The sequence below is a fragment of the Typopeltis vanoorti genome, chromosome 23, assembly GCF_054136105.1.
Source record: "Typopeltis vanoorti isolate ZY-2024b chromosome 23, IOZ_Tvanoo_1.0, whole genome shotgun sequence".
Classification (NCBI taxonomy): Eukaryota; Metazoa; Arthropoda; class Arachnida; order Uropygi; family Thelyphonidae; genus Typopeltis; species Typopeltis vanoorti.
The window spans coordinates 77,161,375-77,181,760 of record NC_143571.1 but is presented as its reverse complement, the minus strand read 5'-3'; the positions used below and the strand labels follow the sequence as shown (position 1 = coordinate 77,181,760).

The window sequence follows — 20,386 nt, the reverse complement described above, 5'->3', positions numbered from 1 at the left end:
CAACTTTTATGCCTTTACATTCAAATAATGTACAAGATTTACTATGTGGTAAACCATTCTCAAAGGCTAATGTTAATTTGATCTAACAAATATGAAAACACACCTCAACTCAACATCACCAGAGTTAAAGATTGGTACTATCAACATAAGAAGCCTAAATGGCAAAGAAATGGAGCTAGCGGAGTAATTAGATAAGTACCAGATCAACATAATAGGGGTGACTGAAACAAAAAAGACAAAAACTGGTGAGATCTTTCTGAGCAAAAAATACAAAATGTTATATTCAAGCAATGACAATCAAGAAAAAGAAGGAGTAGCCATAGTATTCAACACAAAATACGAGGCTAATCTTCTTGAATGGCAGGCAGTGTGATTTGGGCAAATATCAGAATGGGGAACTGGACAATGAGACTTATTTGTGCCTATGGTCCCACAGAAGGTTCTACTAAGGTAGAAGTGGAGGAATTTTTTCAGGCTCTAGAGAAAGCTACTGACACAATGAAAAAGGAAAAGTTGGTCCTTGTTGGGGATCTAAATAGCAGAGTAGGAAGTGATTGTCACACATACAAAAATGTTTTTGAAAATTTGGAGAAAAGAGCAAATCTAATAATAATGGCAAATACCTGTTGGATTTCTGCTCAGGACATGGACTGGTTATTACTAACACCATGTTCCAACATAAAAATGTGCACAAATTTGCATGGAGAGAAGAAGCAAGGAATAAGAAAAGTTTCATTGACTTTGTTATTGCTGATAGTGATGTTTTCTCCCTGGTGCAAGGCACCAGAGTGTAGAGAGGATTTGAAATTGGAAGTGATCACTATTTAGTCTTGAGAAGGATAAAATTGAATTTCATATTGAAAAGAATGAAATGTAAGAAAGTTTTAAAGAAAACAAGAACCAAACCTTGGAGATTCAGTGGAAACCTTGAAGAAAACCCTGATTGATTCAGCTAGAGAGTCTTGCAGACAACTTCACCATGTGGTGAAGTTGTCTGCAAGGATAGAAAAATTAGAACTCCATGGTGGACACAGGAAGTTAAGGAGGCAGTGAAGGAAAATAAGAAAGAATATCAAAAGTTCCTGGCAAATAAGTCAGCTTGTGCTCTTAGTGAATACACACACAAATGTAAGAAAGCTAAACAGTGTGTAAAACTAGCTAAACAAAAGTCATGGGAGGAATTTGGCAAGAACATAGAAAATAAATATAAAGAAGGTGGCAAAATATTCTGGAAGTTGTTGAAGAAGCTTTGGAATGGAGAAAAGAGTGCTGTAAATGGAATTAGAGATGATAAAGGTGACATGAAAATAGGAGAAAAAGATATCCTTGAAGTATGGAGTAATTACTTTGAAAATTTGCTAAATGAAACGAGCAGTGATGACAGCACAGTGATAAAAAACACCGATCAGGCATGCAGTCAGGAATACATATCCATACTTGAAGTAGAAAAAGCCATCAAAGGCTTGAAATGTGGAAAGGCAACAGGAGTAGATGACATTCGACCAGCAATGCTGAAGTATGGTGGTATAAAAGTATTACAGGGGCTGCACTGAATAGTTCAGAATGCCTGGACAGAGGGACAAATTCCAGACGACTTGAGTAGAGCTCTCATAGTACTCATATATAAAAAGGGAAATAAAACTGAATGTGAGAATTACAGAGGTATATCCCTACTGAGTGTTTTCCTGGTAAGATATATGCAAGCATACTTGAGAAACAGGTGAGAAGAATTCTGAAAGAAAAGCTTGATGAAGAACAAGCTGCATTCAAGTCAAATAGAGGCTGTCAGGATCAGATCTTCACTTTACGACAAATAGTGGAGAAATCATGGGAATATAACAAAGATCTGTATTTAAGTTTGGTCGATTTGGAAAAGGCATATGACAAGGTGCCAAGAGAAAAGCTATTCAATATGCTACAGTTATATGGTGTCGATGGGGCATTATATCAAGCAACACTTAGTCTTTATTTTAGTTGTAAGTCAGCAGTTAGAATTGAAGGAAGTACAGGAATATGGTTTAATGTTAAATCTGGTGTGAGACAAGGATGTACATTATCCCTTCTGTTATTCATTATCTATATGGATCATATTATGACGGAAAGTGGTATTAAACATGATATCAAAATTGGAGATGTTGATGTCAGCTCTTTGCTTTATGCAGATGATGTTATACTTCTAAATAAATCTGCTACAAGTCTGCAAGATTCTATGACTAAATTGAATAAATGTTGTAATAGATATGGTATGAAGGTCAGCAATAAAAAGACAAAGACAAAGAATTTAGGCAGAACCATTGAAAATGTCAACTGTGTTGTGAATGGAGAACCTGTGGAACAAGTAAAACATTTCAGCTACTTAGGCACGATTTTTACTGAATATGGTAAATTAAATATGGAAACAGACAACAGAATCAATAAAGCTGATATTGTAGGAAAGAATAAATTCATATGGAAAAAAGAGAGAAATTAGTCAGAACACTAAATTAGCTGTATACAAGACAGTGTTCAAACCAGTTTTAACTTATGGATCTGAGAGCCTGGTCAGAAGTAAAACACTTGACCAAAGACTAGAGACTGTAGATACGAGAGTTCTGAGAAAGATTAGAAGCGTGAACAGATGGAATCAATTGCAATATCATATTAAAAACGATAATATTAGGAAAGAACTTGACACTGTCAGCATCCAGAAATGTGTTAGCAGAGCTAATCTCAGGTGGTATGGTCACTTAAACAGAATGGGCGAGGAAAGATTAGCAAAAAAGTGTTCTCTGCCAAGTTGGCAGGAAAACCTAGAGGAAGACCAAGATATAGGTGGAGTGATACAGTACAAAGTGCCTTCATCATCATCATCAAATTCCTGCCATGTACCCTCAAGGAGTGTACAAGATATGACAGTACTACATGAAAAATTTACATCATTACTAACTTCCTATCTACAATTTTCCTCCAAATCAGTCTGTTACTTGTCAAGACTCCAACATTATCAGATCTTATATTTCTATCGTCTAACGCACCTTGTACCGTATCAATCCACCTATTGGTCTTCCTCTGGGTCGTTTTCCTGCCAACCTGGCAGCGAACACTTGTTTTGCTAATCTTTCCACTCCTATTCTATTTAAGTGACCATACCACCTGAGATTAGCTCTGCTAACGCATTCCTGGATGCTGACAATATCTAGTTCTTTCCTAATATCTTGGTTTCTAATATGATATTGCCATTGATGCCATCTGTTCACGCCTCTAATCTTTCTCAGGACTCTCATATCTGTGGTCTCTAGTCTTTGGTCAAGTGTTTTACTTCTGACCCAGCACTCAGATCTTTTTGTCTTTTTATTGCTGACCTTTATACCATATCTATTACAACAGCTATTCAATTTAGTCAGAGTATCTTGCAGACTTGTAGCGGATTTATTTGGAAGTATAACATCATCCAAAGAGCTGACATTAACATCTCCAATTTTGATATCAGGTTTAATACCACTTTCCTTCATAATGTGATCCATAGATAATGAATAACAGAGGGGATAATGTACATCCTTGTCTCACACCAGATATAACATTAAACCATCTTCCTGTACTTCCCTCAATTCTAACTGCAGACTTACAACTCAAATAAAGACTAAGTATTGCTTGATATAATGCCCCATTGACACCATATAACTGCAGCGAATTGAATAGCTTCTCTCTTGGCACCTTGTCATATGCCTTTTCCAGATCGACAAAACTTAAATACAGATCTTTGTTATATTCCCATGCTTTCTCAACTATTTGTCGTAAAGTGAAGATCTGATCCTGACAGCCTCTATTTGGCCTGAATCCAGCTTGTTCTTCACCAAGCTTTTCTTCCACAATTCTTCTCAACCGTTTCTCAAGTATACTTGCATAGATCTTGCCAGGAACACTCAGTAGGGAAGTCCTCTGTAATTCTCACATGCAATTTTATTTCCATTTTTATATATGGGTACTGTGAGAGCTCTACTCCAATCATCGGGAATTCGTCCCTCTGTCCAGGCCTTCTGAACTATGCAGTGGAGCCACTGTAAGACTCATATACCACCATACTTCAGTATTTCTGGTCAAATATCATCTACTCCTGCTGCCTTTCCACATTTCAAGCCTCTGGAGGCTTTTTCTACTTCGAGTATGGATACGAATTCCTGACTGCATGCCTGGTCAGTGTTTTTTAGCACTGTGCTGTCATCACTGCTTGTTTCATTTAGAAGTTTTTCAAAGTAATTACTCCATACTTCAAGGATATATTTTTCTCCCGTTTTCATGTCACCTTTATCATCTCTAACTCCTTTTACAGCACTCTTTCCTCCATTCCTAAGCTTCTTCAACAACCACCAGAATATTTTGCCACCTTCTTGATATTTATTTTCTATATTCTTGCCAAAGTCCTCCCATGACTTTTGTTTAGCTAGTTTTACACACTGTTTAGCTTTCTTACATTTGTCTCTGTATTCTGTAAGAGTAAAAGCTGACTTATTTGCCAGGAACTTTTGATATGCTTTCTTCTTTTCCTTCACTGCCTCTTTAACTTCCTGTGTCCACCAGGGAGTTCTGATTTTTTTATCCTTGCACACAACCTTATCACATGCCTCTCTGGCAGAATCAATCAATGTTTTCTTCAGAGTTTGCCACTGAATCTCCAAGGTTTGATTCCTGTTCTCAAACTCTTTCAATTTCTTTTCAATAATCTTTCTGTATTTTAGTCTGCAGTTCACATCTGAGAGCTGCTCAACTTTTATTCGCTTTAAAACTTTCTTACATGTTATTCTTTTCAATATGAAATTCAATTTTATCCTGCTCAAGACTAAATAGTGATTGCTTCCAATTTCAAATCCTCTGTACACTCTGGTGTTCTGCACCAGGGAGAAAACATCACTATCAACAATAACATAGTCAAGGAGACTTTTCTTATTCCTAGCCTCTTCTCTCCATGTGAATTTGTGCACATTTTTATGTTGGAACATGGTGTTAGTAATAACCAGTCCATGTCCTGAGCAGAAATCCAACAGATATTTGCCATTATTATTAGCTTTGCTCTTTTCTCCAAATTTTCCCAAAATATTTTTATATGTCTCACAATCATTTCCTACTCTGCTATTTAGATCCCCAACAAGGACCAACTTTTCCTTTTTCATTGTGTCAGTTGCTTTTTCTAAAGCGTCAAAAAATTCCTCCACTTCTACCTTAGTAGAACCTTCTGTGGGACCATAGGCACAAATAAGTCTCATTGTCCAGTTCCCCATTCTCATATTTGCCCACATTACTCTACTTGAGACTGACTGCCATTCAAGAAGATTAGCCTCGTATTTTGTGTTGAATACTATGGCTACTCCTTCTTTTCCTTGATTGTCATTGCCTAAATATAACATTTTGTATTTATTGCTCAGAAAGATCTCACCAATTTTGGTCTTTTTTGTTTCAGTCACGCCTATTATGTCGATCTGGTACTTATCTAATTCCTCAGCTAGCTCCATTTCTTTGCCATTCAGGTTTCTTACATTGATAGTACCGATCTTTAACTCTGGTGATGTTGAGTTGGGGTTTGTTTTCAGATTTGTTCCAGTAGCTGACTTTTCGCTGTTCACCCTGGTTCCCTGGCGAAAACAACGGGGGCCTTGTTTAACCGGGCGACGCCCCAGCCGGCATGAAGTTTTGTCATGCTGTACCATCATATTTTATTTTGGTTTATCCAATAAGAATACAATTTGGTCGGCCAAATCCCAAATTGCCAGCCTATCCTCATTCGTTCAGTATCAAAGTAGATACCCAACAGGGTGCACCACGAGAAGGTGAGGATTGGACATTAGGTCAGAAGCCTTGGTCGGTTCTCCGCATTCCTTTAAAGGCTATGTGGAGGTCTCCTCTCAGTTATACAGCTTTGACCCTTAAGCACCCCTACAAAGTGCCTTAGACGATAGAAATATAAGATCTGGTAATGTTGGAGTCTTGACAAGTAACAGACTGATTTGGAGGAAAATTTTAGATAGGAAGTTAGTAATGATGTAAATTTTTCATGTAGTACATCATATCCTGTACACCCCTTGGGAGTACATGTCAGGAATTTGATGATGATGATGAACTTGGTTCTAAGTGTGAAACATAACTTAGTGAAAGTTTGTAAGACTTCCATCTCTTTCTAAAATACTTCTGAAAGCAAAAAATGTACCTTTGATAAGTGAACTGTTGTTAGACATTTGATCTTGCAGTTGAAACAGGTAGTTCATGACAAGATTTAAGCCACATGTGAAACCTATGTTCTCATATTGTTATGCATAGATTCATTCGTATATTCATCCAGTTCATGTAAAGTTTCCATTCTAAATTATACAAAGATGTTTCTTATATATTCTATTTTATGCAATCATGTTTATGGAATAAGAGCAAATAAAATCTTAAAGGGTATCTCTAGCAAATGAAAGTAAAGCAGAAGTATGGTGTAGAATTTTTTTTTTTCAGGTAAATGTATACAAAATATGGTTCAAAAAAAAATTTGACGTGTGTACACAATAGATTTCTTACTTATTCTCATGTTTTAAACTTTCACAGATGTGCCGATGCATTTGTTTTTGGCATGCATGTGTGTGAGCCACTGTTAGTTTAAATCCACTCAACAAATCGTGATGCATACAGACAAACAGGCACATGCTGTATTTCTGCCATTTTAGTTTGTTATCTTTTGTGTTCAAGTTGTGTGTTGGCATTACTGCATCTACATAATGTACTTCATAAAATACACACACTTGTCTGGAAAATGTGAAAGTGGCAATAATGCTCACAGTGATAAGGGCCCACTGTAACTATGTAACCCAAAGGTGAAAAATTTGAGGATGTGCCTACGAAAGAAATAAGTCAATCAGAAGTTACAAATTTTACATTCTACCTAAAGATAAAATTAGATAGAATAGAAAAATTTCTGTGATAAATGCAGCCCACAATTAATATTCTTATTATTGCATGGGAATCTCCAAGGAGTCCAAAGATGCTGCAAAAGACTTCCAGGGCCTCCACTATCCACATAATATTCACCATACCTTTCATTGAATGCATTCACTGACAAAGCACTCATAAATGACTCAGACAATCTATTCCACTCATTCATAACTCTCCAAGAAAAATCTAGTTCAGAACCATATTACTAATATACTTTCTCAATTTCCAGGAATAATCCCTCATCTCTTCCCTCCCCCACATAAAAAAGCGCTGAAATATTTCTGTATCAATCCTAAACACTTTTAGCAACTTAAATGTTTCTATCACAGACCCTCTTTTTTTCCCATCAACACTTGAAACCCACAAACTATTAATCTATCTTCACAGACAGCATCCCACAGACTGGTGGTTATCTGTGTAACATACTGATAAAGAACAGAAGGTTAATCAGCCAAAAAGGATTCAAAACCAGATACATGGTAGAATGCCTTAGTGCAATGGAAGTACAAAGTTTTTCTTGGCAGTAATTTGTTACAAAAACTGACCAGGTACTTTTATAAATTTGAGAGATGATAACAACTGAACAGTAAATATATATTAGTTTCCTTCACACACACAAACAAACAAACATACTGTCTGAATAAATTAAATATCATCATCATCATCTTCAGTATTTAAATTTTAACACACGAGCAATGTTAATTCTGCAATGTTTACTCGTTATTGTGAACCTACACGAAAATTTTCAGAATGAATTAATTACATAAAATAGGGAACTTACTGTATTCTGATAAATTTATTACATGCTTTTTTGTTTTAATAATGTCCTTTCAAATAATGAAAAAAATGTATGAAAATGGGCATGTTGACTTAAAAAAAAAAATTCTACTTAAACCCTTACCTCTTAATGCTTCTGATGTAAAGTACCGTACATCTATATCATTATCATTATTTAGCTTGTCCAAACAAGGTTTCACCTGACTCTCTAATGTCCTAAACATCAAAACAACAGAAAATGAAAGATTCTATACTATATTAACAAATAAAAGTATGACTTAATCAAATACAGTTATTATCTCGCTTAAGTATGCATAGATCAACTTTTCCATTACAAGTGGGCACATATTATGTAATATAAATGAATATAAAGTAAGTCCATACATGAAAATATACAGTATCCTTTTGTATGCCACATATTCTGTCTCAAATGTACCAACTTACTTAATTCAAGATCTAGCATTGTCCACAAGGCACTTGAATTATACTCAGTCACCTGTTGATATTGTTACTATATTAACACTTGCATTTTGTAATGATATTTTTCCAGTTTGGTATTTTCCTTACAATAATGATTGGAAAGCAACCAAGAGATAGTACAAGTGAAGGGACAAATCTTAAGTGTAACAAAATCGATTTAGAAAAGAATATGAAAATTATAAACCAACATAAAGGGGAGTAGGGGAACAAAGCTTGTTTTCCAAGGCACACTGCCATAACTACTCCTACCAATAATAATGCTGCTGTTCAGCATTTGTAACCTGTCTTTAGAAATTAATAAATGCTATGACAGAGTGGGTAATCCAATCTACAGTCCACTATGTCTCTCAGTTGTGTGTATTCACTCTAGCTTATCACATGAGATAAAATGAGTTTCCAGGAGAAGAAACCCTGCTCCAAATAAGACTGGCTAACTCAACTTCAGTTAAAAAAGTTATAAAGGTTGTGTTCTAGATTAGATTAGATTAGATTCCGGGTTCTAATTTTCTTTCTAACTAAAGTTCTAAAAACACAAAGGTTCTAATATCTTTTCAATTAAAAGGCATAACCATTAATGAATGAACTATGAAGTCTCTAATCATATACAATGCAAATGAGAAGAAATTATAGAAATTATTCTTATTTTCATCTATATTTTACTCAAGTGCACATAAAATAAGTATGACTTTTTTTTTTTTTTTTGAATGGCTTGTACCAGTGTATGTTCTCTATATAATCAATCAGAATGGATAACACAATAGTGGGCATCTGTACCTCAATAATAACCAGGTAAAATAATAATGAAATCAAGAATAAACAACTTTGTGTCACCTATCATCTCATTAGGCAAAAATAACTTAAACATATATAACATAACTGGAAAAAAATTAGCCTCAATGATTTCATAATTTAAGTTAATTTAGTTTTCTATGTTTAAGTGACCATACTGCCTGAAATTCACTTCCTTCCTAATGCTTTATTTTAATATGATTCTGCCACTGATAATCTTTTTACTCCCATAATTTTTCTCGGAGCTCACTTTCAGATCTGTTAAAACTGGCTATGTTAAAGTTGGTCACTGTCTTGTATATACAGATAATTTCTTTCTTATTCCATGTATTAAATGTATTGAGTTGACTCCTGCAAGCTTTGCTTATTCTGTTATTTCCATATTTAATTTGCAATCTTCACTAAAAATTTGTCTAAATAGCTGAATTTATTTTGTTCTATAGGTTCTCCATTCAGGATGCAGCTGATATTTACAAAGTTTCTGCTAATTTTTCATTTCATTTTTCATTATTTTTTTACTGATGATTTTAATGACAAACTTGTTACACCTTGATACAGACTTGCACTATATTTAACCCTTTAACTGCTATGGTCAAGTTAACTCGAATGCAGAAAAAAATGGTGCCCTCAAGTGGACACCCCTTGCAGATTATGCAAGTTTTATAAAACACTATTATTGCCATTTTTGTGAGTGAACAAGTGTATATCAAGAATGTATGATGTTGTCCGAACTTTTTAGTTGTAAGAATTTTAATTGATTTTATTTATAAATTTTTTGCAAAATTAATTCAGCACATGGGACAATGTCAGTAGAATATAAAATCAGCAGTTAAAGGGGTTAAGAATATAACATCATCTTCATTGTGCGTTAAGCCGAGTTGGATATTCCAATTTTGATATCTGAGCTAATGCCACTTTCCTTCATAATGCGATCCATATAGGTGATGAATAACAGAATATAACCTTAGCTCATACAATTTTACATCAAACCATCTACCCATACTGCTTTTAATTAACTACTCATGTACAAGTTAAATGTACACTATATATACCTCTTAATATAACATCCCTTTTATACCATAACTGTAGTCCATTGAACAGTTTTTCTCTTGTCACATGCCTTTTCCAGACTCTTTAAAACTACTTGTTTCTATCATATCTCTTTTTCCTATTAATTAAACTTGCTGATGCACCAACATTCAATCTATTCATATAGGGAGCACTCCGCCACTCAACATTTCTCACTTATCTCTCATTTCTCTTCATCACTTTCCTCATTCCAAGAAATCTAGGTGTGGTGATTATAAAAGTATGAAATTTCCTTACCCAAGACAGTGACCAACCTGTTGGCTGAATTTCTGCTCTCTAACCAACAGACTGTGAATCTGAATCCTACTATGGTCATGGATATTTGTGAATGTTGTTAAGTGAAGGACAGATTTTATCATCCACTGTGAGAATACTACTTCACACTTGAAACAAAGTTGCATGTTTGGCCTCTAGGATGGCTTTCCATATTATCTAACCCTTTCCTATCCAACGTAGTGATATGATAGCTTTCTTTACACAATCATTTTTTCATTGGTATCTCTTAGTATGATTTTTGTCATTTATTAGGTTGCTAGAATTCTTTTCACATGGCTGGTGAAAAACTCTCACTAGCCACAAGTTTTCAACAGCAAATTCAAGCAAACTAAGAAAATAACTTGACAAAAATTATGACTATGAAACTTTTAAAAAGTCTCGAGTGCTTAAAAAAGAGTCAAAAGGGAATAATTCAGAAAGCAAAATATTTCCCCCTGCAGGTAGTTCTAACAAATGTTAAAACTAAATGCTCACTAGGAACACATTTTTAATTTCAATATTATGTATCATTTCATTTTTGCTTAAGAATGGAGCACAATGTATAAAGGCACATTAAAAAACTTTTCATTAAGATTGCTGTTTGAAGCATTCACTTTACTGGAATTGTTGATCCCCTACCTACTTCTTATTTCAGAGTGCAGTTCAGTAGTGTACATAACTATAACAAACTCATGTGAGCTGACAGTCAAAAATGGTATCTTAAGAGGCAAATAATAAACTTAGATTTCAGGCAAAGGCCACTGAACGGTTTTTATTATAGAAGAGTTTCTCATTAATGTAATAATGATGTTCATTCTTGTTAATTATGGGATCTGTACTTGTCAATTTTTGTGAGAACTTTTTTTTTTTTTTTTAGTTTCAATTCAATCACAATAAAACTCCACCGAAACTGAAATAAGGAAATTTAAGTTGCTGGAACACTGTTGATTGTAAAAATAAGGGAACTTTGCCATGTATTGGAAATATCTGCTACTTTGAAAAAGAAGTCAGCTTTAAACACATTCGCTGCCAACTACGAGTATACTTGTAGTTGGTATATGACCCACACAAGCCAGCTACGAGTATACTCGTATGACACTTACCACCAGCAACGAGATTACCCATACTGACCTTGAAGAAGTGAAAATGCTTGGCTTGTGGAGCTAGCAGCAAAACTGTGTATACTTGTAGAAGGTATATGCTCCACACAAGTCAACTATATGCCGTATGTTGCTTACCGCCGGCAACAAGATTACCCGTACTAACCTTGAAGAAGTGAAATTGTTTGGCATATGGGAATAAACTATGACGAAGTAGTGTGGCAGCGAACGTATTAAAGATCAAATTTCATACTTTATGAATTCCACAGTGCTTATTAAACATACTATCTTCTTAGAATAAACTGAAACTTTATGCTCTTTACTATACGTAAAAAAAGAAAATATTTGTGATGTTATTCTCAAAGATTTTTTTCTTCTGCTCAGTTACATGGACTACTATCTATGATCACTTTCAAAAAAAGTTTATATAATGCTATCAAGGAACAACTATTTCCCTTACATCCTTCAATTCTGATTTAGGTACAAGTTACATTGATTTGTGCACATATATGGGTTTCCAGATTTAAGGGAAATAGTTGTTCCTTGATAGCATTATATAAACTTTTATATAATAATAAGAAGTACTTCACCACGTACTTCTGTCAGTTTCCATGGTTTGTGCTTTAAAGTCTGCTCTTGTAATTTAAACTACAGTGGTACCTCGCTAATCCGAACCTCTTTAGTCCGAACCCTCCAGTAATCCAAACTGCGGTTTGAAAGAAAAAAGTTTTATTTATTACGTATTATTATTTTGTGTACTATTATTTTTAATTAATAATTATTATTTTAACTATTATTATTTATTTTATTAGTATTATGGTACAGTATTTTTTCATACTGTCGATTGTACGGTTATACTGGAGGACTATTTTGATTTATTGTGTATTCACACTTGCTTTTTTATACTGTACAGTACGTACTGTATTTTCGGCATGAATCACAAATATACACAAAAAGAGGAAATTCAAAACGTGCATAATTTGGTTAAAAATATAACTCCAGATGTTGAAATTTCACAAACAGATGTTGCAGAATGATTACAGATAGAACCGAAAGTGAATTCGAAATCAAATCACATGATGAAATTATAAATATGACGCTACAGAATGAATTAGAAGACGATGACGACGATGAAGAACTCGAAGGGAAAAAAAAGTAAAACATGAAGAGGCAGCTGACAGTTTTAATATGTGTATAGAATGGACTAAGCAGAATGATAAGCCATTGCACAAAATTTTGTTGCTAATGCAGCTCCGAGAAGAAGCATTCAAAAAACGTTTAGTTTCAAAGAAGCAAAAGAAAATCAGGGACTTTTTTTTACAAAGAAATAAAAAAAAACTTTTTTTGTGCTATTCTGTGAAACTTTTTGTGTTGTGTACAAGAAAGTGATATTTTTTACCTAAATTAAGTTACGTACTGAACTATGCAATTTTATTAAATCAGAATCCTCAACAATAAAGGTACATACAAATTAATTTTTTTACTAAAATAAACTTGTGTACCGTATTATTATTATTTTTTTTGTTTTATATTACAGTACAGTGGCTTTTTTCTATCAGTTAATTTATTTACAGAATTAAATTGATATACCATTAGAATCTGATTATTTTTGTCTTAAACGCTAGTTATTGTTGTTTCTTGGGGAGAAATTCGCTAATTCAAACTTTTCGCTAATCCGAACGAGCACGGTTTTTATTAGTTCGGATTAGCGAGATACCACTGTACTTAGTAATGATGAAAACTTTTACATCATTACTAAGTAGGGGGAGTAGGAAGAAATGTTGACTCAATCATACTGCCTTATAACTAGAAGATGGAAATGAAAACTGGGTAATATAGCTAACAAAGATAAGAGAATAATCTGTTCTCTTTGTTAGCTGTGTCATGCAGTAAATGTTTGAAAGGGTAGTTAGGAGCATTCAATTTCTGCACTGTTACCCCACCTCCTGAATTTGCAAGTTGATTCAGATCTTGTGCACTAGCTTTCTATACCACTATCTAAGAAATAATAGTTTTGTCTTTATTAGTTCTAAAACTTGTTTCATTTGTATGCTGTTCACATTCATATTCCTTAATCATTTTAAATAAAAGAACTTCACACTTAATTGCATGTTATATATTTAATGAATAATTAAGTCTTACATTTAGACAATATCTTGTCAGCCTAAAGGGCACATCATATGTGATATAACTACAAATATAAATAGTTATACAAACATTTCAAAAGAGGCTGGCTCTGGCAGATTAGTTGTTATGAATACTAGTATATGTGCATTATTCAGTTGTTAGCCATCCATTATATTCTATCAGCATAACAGTTTTCTCTGTTGCCAAATATTGCTCACCAGTGTGGCTAAATAGCACAACATATGTTAAACTTGTTGACAACCAACTAAATAATACAATGAGACTGATTTCTGGCACAATTAAATCGATGCCCATACACTGGCTTTCGGCTCTTAGCAACATTGTTCCACCATGTCTGTGCAGGACTAAAACACTCTTACAGGAGTATAAGAAAATCGTGGACAATACAGTCCTATCAATACACTTAGATCTCCCAGACTTAAGTGTACGATTGAGATCGAGACATCCACCACTACAATTAGTCCAACAATTATTACAATCTAACTTCGACCTAAAGCAAAAGTGGCAAGAATAGTGGGAGAGCCAGAAAGATATTACAAAATTTTTTCTCAACAAATTACAAGAAAGTTTTGATGCTTGCTAAAACCTTCCACAAAAATTCTGGACTCAGCTTAATAGAATACGAACTGGTCATGGTGTATGTGCGGACATGCTTTTTAAATGGAGTAAATGACTGTTCCCACATTGTGATTGTGGAACTCAAAGATAAACTGGGACCATACTGTGACCCAATGTTACCATACGAATAAATACCCACATAATGGCTACTGAAGCCATATTTTTCATACCTCAATAGGACCAGGGTAGACAATCAGCCAGAGTTTAAACTTAAGCTACTGTTTATGGTCACATGAACTATGGCTTATTAACCAAAATGGCTTAAAAAGACAATCACAATTTAGATTGTTGTAGAAAGGCATGCCAGCTCTGCCCTAGCCAACTTCGTAAGTTAATTCAAAGCATGATACCAAAAAGACATGATATCTGTTGACTAGTGGAGATGTTGCTATACTAGATTGGTTAGTATAACCAGGATAAGCCTACATTTAATCCCACATAGTGCAAGAAATTTTTTAGCAAGGGGCAGGTTGAGTGTACAACTCCATAATCTTGTGATTACAATCACTTTAATGTCATATTTCCAAAGTAGAAAGTAATTACTTTCATTTCTTATGTGCACTAATTAAAAATCTATTAAAAATGAATAGTGCTATACAATTATGTTTTTCAAAATAATATCATATACAATATCTTACCCCTGATCCAATATTGGTCCCACTCTTTGCAATGTTTTTGCAACATTAAAACGAACATTAGCAACATTATCATTTGCAAGGTTAAGAACAGTGGGCAGCATCATTTTAACAGTTATTTCTGAACCACAAACTTCAGCCAGTACCTATAATGTAACAAAAAAAGTTTATTTTGGTGATATCAAAAATACTTGAATCTAAGTAAACTTATTTGTCGCATCGCTAATGAACTGCATTTAATGAACATATTTTTTAGCAAGGAATTTGGACTGGAAAAATTCACAACTACAGTCTAAGGTTGAGAATGATTATCCCAATATAGATAAAGCAAACTGATCAGCATCTGATCATGCCACCATAACAATACTATGTTCCTACATGATAATTTAAAGAATCATCAGCCTTACAGTCTAGAATGTTCCTTATAAACAAGAACACTCCCTTTTTTTTTTTTCAATTTCTAGTCATTGTCATTTATTATATGGAGTTGCTTAAGAGTTAACGGCAGATAACTGGGAGGAGGCTATGTTGAACCACCACAGTCTTTAAGGAATGCAGAGGACTGATTGGAGCTTCTGACCTAATATTCAATCCTCACCTTCACAAGGTATGAGCTGTTATCCAATGGGTACTGAAAAGAAATGGATATGGACTGAAAATTTGGGACTTAATGTACTCTCTATGTTTATTTCTTAAACAAGAAATAAACATGACATTTTATGCCAGCAGAGGCATCATACAGTTAAACAAGATTCCTGATGTTGTCATCAGGGAACCAGGGCAAACAGCAAAAAGTCAGCTATGAAATAAACACTACCACAGAAGACTGAGGATAGAAATTATCAACACATAAAGGGCATCAGTGGAAAGGATACTGAACATGCAGAACCGGAAAAAAAACACATGGACATAATTGGTGTTACTGAGTCAAACATCCTTATCTCTATGCAATAATTATCAAGAAAGAAAGGAGTTGTAATAGCATTCAAAAACACAAAGATAAACTTCTTGAGTGGAAGAAAAATGCAAGTAGAGTTATATGGACAAACTTCATAATGGAGAAATGAACAAAGAAACTTGTTTGTGCCTCTAGTCCCACAGAAGTTATCATAAGAAAGAAGCAGAAGAATTGTTGAGACATCAGAGAATAACCCGATATAAAGAAAATGGAAAAACTGGTCCTTGTTGGAGATCTAAACAGCAGAGTAGTAAATTAATATCAGATAGAGAAATGCATTGGGGAAATTTGGAGAAAAGAGCATGGCTAATAATAGTAAGTACCTGCTGGATTATATTCAGGATAGGGAGTAGTTTACTAAGGAGTCCCAACAAAGTTGTGCATAAGTTTACGTGGAGAGAAGACAAGAAATAAGAAAAAACTCTTTGATTATGCCATTTTTGATAACGACACCTTCATTCAGGTTCAGGATATAAGAGTATACAGAGAATTTGAAACTTGGAGTGATGATCGGTTTTCAAGAAGATAAAAATGAATATCATATTGAAAAAAAAAAATAAGTAAGAAAGTTTTAAAAAGAATTAAAGTTGCACAGCTTTTACAGGTAAACTATAGACTCAACTATGCAAACAGTAATCAGGAAAAAAAAGAAATAGTTTGAAAACAAGAAACAAACCTTAGCGTCTCTGTGGCAAACTCAGAAAAAAAGGCAATGATTGATTCAGCTAGAGAGGCATGTGATGAAGTTGTCTGCAAGTAGTTAAAGAAGCAAGCCTAGAAAAGAAGAAACCAGCAGATATCCTAAGAATACAGAGAAAAATATTTAACAGAGCTAAGCTCTATGTTATAAAAGTCTTCAAAAGACTTCAGTTAGAACACAGACGATAAAAATATCAGGAAGCTGGCAAAACGTTCTAGAGGCTATTGAAAATAAAGCTTAGAAATAGAAGAAAGAGTACTGTAAAAGGAAAAGATGGTAAAGGTGACATGAAAACTGAAAATAAGGATATCCTAGATGTCTGGAATAATTACTTTGAAAGACTTAAATAAAATAAGCAGTTACAGAACTGTAGTAGAAAATTTTTTTTAACAGAAATGCAAACAGGAGACATATCAATACTTGTGGTAGAAATAACCATCACAAACTTATGTGTAATGTGGAAAGGTAGTTGGAATAGATGATATTCAACCAGAAAGGTTCAAATATGGATAAAAGTTTTGCAGAGTGGCTAAACTGCATAATTCAGAGGGCTTGGTCAGAAGATGAAATTCCTGTGGAGTAGAGCTCTCAAAGTATCCATCTATAAAAAAGGGAGTAAACCTAAATGTGAGAATTGCAGAGGAATTTCTTTAAGTGTTCCAGGTAAGATTTATGCAAGCATACATGAAAATAGGCCGAGACAAATTGTGAAACACAAACTTGGAGAACAAAATGGGTTCAGGCCAAACAGAGGTTGTCAAGATCACATTTTCACTTTATGACAAATAGCTGAGAAATTGTGGGAATATAACAAGGATCTCTATGTAAGTTTTGTAGATCTTGAAAGGTGTCCACAGAAAAGTTTTTCAAAATACTATAGTTACAAGAGTAAATGGAAAATTATACAAAGCAAGACATGTATATTAAAGTTGTAAGTCAGCAGTCAGAATTGAAGAGAAAACAGGATGATGGTTTGGTGTAAAATCAGGTGTAATATAAGGGTGCACACTATCTGCATTCTTATTAATCATTTATATGGATTGCATTACAAAAGAAAGTGTCATTAAATCTGATATTAGAATTTGAGATATCAAACTTGTCTTTTTCTTTTAAGCCCTTTTTTATAACCATTTTTGGTTATAGGCATCTCCCGTTTGTCTCCATTTTTCTCTGTTGAAGGCTTCCCAATGCCAACTTTCTCCAACCATCCACTAGGTCATTCCTCCATCTTCTCTCTCTAATCATCCAGCCTTTCAGATTCATTTCTATGGATGTCAGTGAATGATTTTCTATCTATAGCTTATCATCCATGTCTTGCCCATCTTCATTTTAATTCTAAAATCTCTTCCTCAATTTTTGTTTCTTTTCTTATATCTTCGTTCCTCATTTTGTTTTGCAGTCTGATGTTTACCCCATTCTGTGCAGTATTTGTTTGGTTATTCACATGTCTCTGATCCATAAGTCATAAATAAGATTATACACTAGTTGAAAAGCTTGGCTCTATTTTCTGGTTTTATTTTACTGCACAGATTATTTTCAGTTTGCCAAAAGCCACGTTGCCTAACTAAATTCTTATTTCTTCATAAAAGGTTCTTTTTCCTAATGTAAAGGTTCTTCCACGGTATATATATATTCTTGCACTTGCTTTATTTTCTATTTTTATTTGTTCTTCTGTTATCTGGTTTCCTTTGATATTTGTCATCATTTTAATTTTTATATAGTTTATGTACAATTTTAAATTATACATAATTTAAAATCTATGGATGTCAGCAATCTTGTAAAACGTGTTATTTATAATCTCTTCTAATTCTTTTCTGTTATTTGCTATTAATACAATATCATCAACATATCTTAAATGATTTAGATTTTTATCATTAAGCAAAGTGGATGTTAGATCCAGCTTCATTTCAAAGTGGAATGTAGAAACTATGAAAGTTTCGTAAGGTAAGTTGACCAGAGATCTTACAGGATTACACTCCCCATCATTCACGAGTTGGACTACTTAGAAGACATAGGCGCCGTCCAAGTGTCTATATATTCGCCTTTTATTAGTCCATTTTGATAAGGTTTCACTAACCTGACAGCTGTTTCGAACTAAATGGTTCTCTTCAGAGATCAGGTAGAAACCTCAAGAGACCAAAAACTCTTGTTCGGTACATAGTTTCTACATTCGGCTTTGAAATAATGCTAGATCTAATATCACTTTGTTTATGTAATTTTGCATCACCGAATTGAAGCCTTTGGGATCTTTATTTTAGTAATTACTTTTACCATTAATATTAATTTCTCTGTCATTCCAATCTGGTTCACTCAGGACACATTCTAATACTGCACTAAATAATTTTGGTGAAACAGCAGCTCCTTGGTGCATTCCTTTATTTCATATGGGCTACTGTGTTAATTTTTAAGGATACTAGCAGTTGCTTTTTCATATATTTTGTTTATCAGCTGTATATAATTTTGGCTCACTCCACGTTTCTTCGTTGCTATTAGGACTGCTTTTTTTTTTTTAAATAAACTATAACATCTAGATACAATGATAAGAGTTGCATTCTCTGCATTTTCTCTTAGATGATTCAATGTCTACAGATTATCAGTTCTGCTAAACCCCTTTCTAAATCCAGCTTGTTCATTAGGCTGAGCTTCATCTGATAATCTTATGATTTTGTTATTATTTTTGTATATATATACTTGCAACAGAAGCTCATAGGTCTATAATTTTGTATCGTTTTTTTTCTTATTATCCTTTTTGAACAAGAGTATGATGGTGACATTGTTACAGCTGTTTGGTATATCATTCTCATTTAGGCATTTATTAAATAGATTTTTTAGCTCTTTTTTCAATATTTCTCTTGCTGCTTTCATAATTTGTATTATAATTCCATCTTCTTCTGGCATTTTATTATTTTTCATATCTTTCATTCCAGTTGTATTTCTGGGATCTTTCTTCTTCCTGTTATAGCTTCCATATAATAGTGTTTTCCAATAGTGCATGTGGTGTTATGCAAAAATACTGTCCAGTTCTTTCTATTTGTTTTTTCCTAGTGAGAGACTGTTTTGTAGTACTTTCATATTTTTGTTGCTATCAATTGTTTCTTGTATCATTTTATCTTCTTTAATATTTTTTCCCGATTGTTTTATTTATTTCTGTAAGTTCTGTACTGTATTTCCTTTTCCAATTAGTTGCCTTCTTATCTATGACCGATTTTTTTTGTTTTCTCTCAGAATATTTTTTATTTTTAACCTTTTTATATTTTGCAATCTATAATGATTAGATCAAGATTTGCCTGTTATTATTATATTATTTATTTCTAGATTTCGTTTTCATTCATGTTATTTCTTTGATTATATATATATATATATATAAAATAAGTTTAATGACTATTACCGAGAGAAAAAAGATGGCAAGATATATTTAACAAGATACTACTAGTTTACTAGTTTCATTACAAGAACATCGTCAGGTATCATACTCAAAGAAGTATATAAAAAATTACGGAGACTTAAAATTGTACTAACAGAACAAGTGAAAAACAGTAGCATGTTTGAAAAAATGCAAGTATGAGTTCCTTACAAACGAATACTACGTGCTGTCGCGAGTGCGCCAGTACTGAACAGAAGCAACGTGTGCGTCCGAGAGATTGTAACTCAGGCTGTTGTTGATATGAGAGGAATCTAGAGAAATTTCTCTTCATTCAACAATCTTTCTTTCGAGTTCATCGTAGCACTCATGGATATTAGCAGTTTGAGTCCAGTTTACAACGTGCTGGCGGCCTTCGTCTGAGTTAGCAGAAAAGAGAACGTGGCTAGAGAGCGCGCTAGCTCTAGTCCTGTTAAAGGAGATATCTCTACGGTGTTCATCCAAACGTAGAAGGATGGATTTAGCAGTCTGTCC

The 20,386-nt window shown here is 33.8% G+C and overlaps 1 protein-coding gene across 1 annotated transcript in view; it reads right to left on the bottom strand.

Moving 5' to 3' along the window:
- Pp2A-29B (Protein phosphatase PP2A regulatory subunit A) overlaps nt 1–20,386 on the bottom strand; it is a 239,122-nt gene that overhangs the window by 22,702 nt on the left and 196,034 nt on the right. The window contains exons 13-14 of the mRNA XM_090413204.1: nt 14,837–14,979; nt 7,844–7,935 (exon numbers count right to left, since the gene is read on the bottom strand). Of these exons, the coding sequence (XP_090269330.1) occupies nt 7,844–7,935; nt 14,837–14,979 (235 nt within the window). The remainder of the gene's footprint in view (nt 1–7,843; nt 7,936–14,836; nt 14,980–20,386) is intronic.